The 4,631-nt window shown below is 47.9% G+C and overlaps 1 protein-coding gene across 1 annotated transcript; it reads right to left on the bottom strand.

Annotated features, from left to right (window-relative positions):
- Positions 1 to 1,155: 1,155 nt before the first annotated feature.
- LOC129149649 (jun dimerization protein 2-like) lies at positions 1,156 to 1,634 on the bottom strand. Its single transcript, XM_054718440.1, has 2 exons — positions 1,454 to 1,634; positions 1,156 to 1,313 (listed from the first exon to the last, which is right to left on the bottom strand). The coding sequence occupies exons 1-2, from the start codon at positions 1,632 to 1,634 to the stop codon at positions 1,156 to 1,158; spliced, it is 339 nt and encodes a 112-aa protein (XP_054574415.1).
- Positions 1,635 to 4,631: the final 2,997 nt, after the last annotated feature.

The raw sequence follows: 4,631 nt of genomic DNA, 5'->3' as shown, positions 1-4,631 counted from the left end.
CCCCCGCCACCAGTTGCCTCCCTTTGCAGGCAACAGGTGTGTGGTGCTATGGCTTGGCTGACCTGGGCCTCCCTCGGTGGGTGGGGTGATCACTGGCCGGCCGCACACCTGCCACAGCATCACTGGCTGGTGCCTGGGCCTCCCTCTTTCTTTCTTTCTTTCTTTCTTTCTTTCTTTCTTTCTTTTTCTTTTTTTTTTATATAAATAAGAGTAATGTTTACTGAGCGATACAGAACTGAGTACTATGAAGGGTTTACCAAGATGGTAAACCAACATCCAGAGGCTACAGTACTTAGAAGTTACATGCAATGGCCATAACTGCTGAATATCTGTTCATAACAAACAAACCATAGCATATTTATACTGTGTCACATCAACTGATTATAGAAATCCATTTATATATTGCTTGTATAAATTTTTTTTTGTAAAAAATGTAAAAAAAAAAGAAATTATAAGAAACATGTGCAGTTGAAAGCCCTGCCAGGACAGCCAGTCTGTAACATTCAGTGAGTATGTGCTTTGGAAGGGCGCCCATGCCTCATGCCCACAGCACCTCCAGCAGGGCTGGAGAGGGTGCACCCCAGCTGCCACTCTGGGCAGGACTGAGCTGGACCACAGTGGGTGGGTACAGCAGGGCCTGGCACTGTGCGCTTCTCCAGCCTTGCATCAGGATCAGGGTCAGGGTGAAGGTCAGAGTCAGGGTCAGGGTCAGGGCTGGGGGCAGGCAGATTGCAGTTTCACTCTGAGTTCCATACTCAGCCTAATTTTGGTTGCAACTCGTGGCTTTTCCTGGCTGCTCAGAGGTCCTTTGGGTGGGTGCCCTGGCAGAGAGGCTGGAGAAGTGCCCATAGCTGCCTGGTTGGGCGTCTCTCCGGCCCAGAGTCTCTGTCCTGCCTCCTGCCAGCCTGGCCCCAAGCAGAACAGCCCCCGCTCAGGACTTCTTTGGTCTCAGCACTTGGTCCTGGGTTTCATCAGCCTGGGTTTCTTCCCCTGGTGTGGCTGACCTGAGTTTTACAAAAAAGCCTGGCCGATGCTGGCTGTGCTGAGCCTCATTGAAGAGTTTTTCATGCAGCAAGGAAGAGCCCTCTGGGACCCTCCTCCTCCTCCCTCTCCTCATCTCCTCCTCCTCCTCCTCTTCCTCCTACCAGCCCATGGTCACTTCTTCTCCAGCTGCTCCAGCAGTGGGTTGCCTTCTGAGTTGGGGGACTTAACACTGTCGGTCCTGACAATGCAGGTGGGACGATGCTGGTTGAGCATCAGGATGAGCTGCTGCCACTCCTGGGTTTTCAGCTCCTCCATCTGGGTTTTCAGCTCTGCATTAATGAGCTCCAGCCACTCAGATTCCCACTGCAGAAACTCCTTCTACTCCTTCTTCTTATTCCGACATGGGGCTGCCACCACTTTGTTCTTTTCCCAGTGCCTTTTTCTCCACTCCTCTTCCTGTCTAGCTCACTTTTCACAGATTGAGGCCTCTTGCCCAGTTTCACCTCCAGTAAGTGCAAAGGGGTGATCATGGCCCTAATGTTGTAGATGTCAGCGTATTTCAGCTCCTCTGCAGTCAGGGCCAAGCTGTGGAGTCCAAGCCCTGGCACAGAGCCCACAGTCATGGAAGGGTCTGGGATCTGCTCAGGCATCATAGCAGGAGGAGTGGCAGTCCAGCCCTACAGAAGCTGCAGGGAGAGGCTGTGACCCTGAGACCTGGGCCAGGCTGTAGGCGCCATGCCCACTCAGGAGCCACTGTGGTGCCAGCCTCGCCCTGCAGTGTCAACCACCGCCAGCACCTCCCATTGCAGCATCCCTCCTAAAATCTATTGCCTGGGTCTCTCTCTTTGAGGCAATCCATTGCAGAGCTCTTCCTGTCTGCCTCATCGCCCCCAGCTGCTCACCTGCCTACCTGATCACCCCCAGCCAGTTGCCTGCCTACCTGATCGCCCCCCAGCCACTATCCTGCAAACCTGATTGCCCCTAACTGCTTGCTGGGGGGTGGAGCCAGCCTGGCGAGGGGCAGTGGTGGTTCTGGTCTCTGGTCGTTCTGGTTGTTATACAGTTATGGCCGCTGGGCTTTTATTATATAGGATTACTAACATTTTATTAATGGTAAAAAGCAAAGATCCATTAAAACAATTTCTGAGCTATAACAAAGAAGTTATAATCAGGAAAAAAAAATTATTATTTAATCTGGTTAGAAAAATATCTTCACACAATTAAAATTTATACTCATAATATTGTCTAGATAATTGAAAATAACTATATACCAAGAGAAGATAGTACTTGGAAGTGAAGTAAAATGGTTCTTTTTAGAGCCATCTTGTTCTATTTGTCTATTTCTAAAACTAAAATGCAACTTTGGTATCACTAGCAATATAGAATGACATATATTTTAATATTTTAAGAAGTACTTTTTTAAAAGTTCATCTTAAGAAAACACACTGATGTCTGTCTTTTAATCTTAGCTTTCAGCACACATGGAAAGAAACAAACTGAGTGTGTATGCAGAAAATTGTTAATCTTCAGAAGTTAATGAATAAATATTACTGAAAGCTACCAAATAAGAATTTTTATTTAGCTTGGCAACTAATATTATATTTATGCAAATATTTTATGATAGTTTCTATTAATTGTTTCTAAAATAATCTGGTAAAATGCATGTGTTGTTGTCACCAATTTCTACTGAATACTACAAAAATGCAGCAGAAAAGTACAGAAGGATCACTTTGTTACTTCAAAACTTAGAAAATTATACCATCCTCCTCTTTCATCACTTCTTTGACAAATAGATAATGCTAAACATCAGTTTAGCCACAATGTTTGACCAATTCAACAAATAATAAATAAAATCATGGCAGGTATTTTAATAAGTATAACCTAGCTTTACTTCTGAGATTAGATAGTAATTTTTAAAAAATGGGCAAAGGACCTTTCTCTGAAGAGGACATACAGATGTGAATAGACATGAAAACATGGTCAACATCACTAATCATCAGATAAATGCAAATAAAAACTATAATGAGATATTACCTCACAACTGCCAGAATAGCTGTCATCAATAAATCAACAAACAAGTGCTGATGAGGATGTGGAGAAAAGGGAACCCTCATGCACTGTTGATGTGAATGCAGACTGGTGCAGGCACTGTGGAAAACAGTATTGAGGTTCCTAAAAAAATTAAAAATGGAACTGCCTTTTGACTAAGCAATTTCATGTTTGATAATATACTCAAAGAAACCCTAATACCTGATTCAAAAGAATGTATACACCCAATGTTCATTGCAGCATTATTTACAATAGCCAAGATCTGCAAACAGCCCAAGTGGCCATCAGTAGATGAGTGGATAAAAAAGTTGTGGTACATTTAAACAATGCAATACTATCCTATCTAATAAAAGGGTAATATGCAAAGTGACCATCACTCCAACACATAAGATGGCCGCCCCATGTGGTCAAAGATGGCTGCCCCCATGTGGACACAAGATGGCCACCACAAGTAGGCCAGCAGGGGAGGGCAGTTAGGGGTGACCAGCCAGCAGAGGAGGGCAGTTGGGTGCAACTGGGCCTGCAGGGGAGAACAGTTGGGGGGTCCTAGACCTGCAGGGGAGGGCAGTTGGGGGGGACCAGCCCTGTAGGGGGCAGCAGTTGGGGGGGACTAGGCCTGCAGGGGACGGCAGTTGGGGGGACCTGGCCTGCAGGGAAGGGCAGTTGGGGGTGACCAGGACTGCAGGGGAGGGCAGTTGAGGGTACCATTCCAGCAGGGGAGGGCAATTAGGGGCAATTGGGCTGACAGGGGAGCAGTTAGGCATTGATCAGGCTGGCAGGGAAGTGCTTAGGGGGTGATCAGGCTGGCAGGCAGAAGAGGTTAGGGGCAATCAGGCAGGCAAGCAGATGAGTGGTTGGGAGCCAGCAGTCCTGGATTGTGAGAGGGATGTCCTATTGCCTGTTTAGGCCCAATCTACCAGCATCGGGATAAACGGGCAGTCGGACATCCATCAAGGGGTCCCAGATTGGAGAGGGTGCAGGCTGGACTGAGAGACACATACAGCCGCCCCCTACCCCCCAACCACCCCATGCATGAATTTTTTGCACTGGGCCTCTAGTCTATATTATAAAGAGGTAATATGCAAATTAGGCCTGGACTCCATAACGGGTCACAACCAGACAGGAGGAGGTTGCGCGCGTAGGTGAGGCCCAGAGCGGAGATGAGACAGAGGCAGGGGGGCCTGCCCGAGCCAGCGCGGTGCCTCAGGTGGCCCTGGAGAGGACAAAGGCAGGGGGGCCGAGGGATGCTGCAAGTCAGGCGCAGGTCCTGGCCCCCTGTGGCGCCCGTCCGGCCTCCCACAGTGCCAATCCAGCCTGACTGCCGTGGCAGCCAGTGCTGTGCGAGTCAGGTGCGGGTCTTGTTCCCCTGCGGGGTGCCTCCTCACATGGCAGGAGGCGGGGCGCCTCTTCATGTGATTTCAATCGTGCGCTGGGGCTCTAGTATGGCTATAAAAAAGAAGGAAATGTTACCTTTTGCAACAGCATGGAGACCATTATGCTAAGGGAAATAAGCCAGTCAGAAAAAGACAAATACCAAATTATTTCATTTATATGTGGAATCTAATGAACAAAATTAACTGATGAACAGAATATAACCA

This window comes from Eptesicus fuscus, chromosome 7 (assembly GCF_027574615.1).
Source record: "Eptesicus fuscus isolate TK198812 chromosome 7, DD_ASM_mEF_20220401, whole genome shotgun sequence".
Taxonomy (NCBI): Eukaryota; Metazoa; Chordata; class Mammalia; order Chiroptera; family Vespertilionidae; genus Eptesicus; species Eptesicus fuscus.
This window is presented reverse-complemented; position numbering and strand designations above follow the sequence as displayed.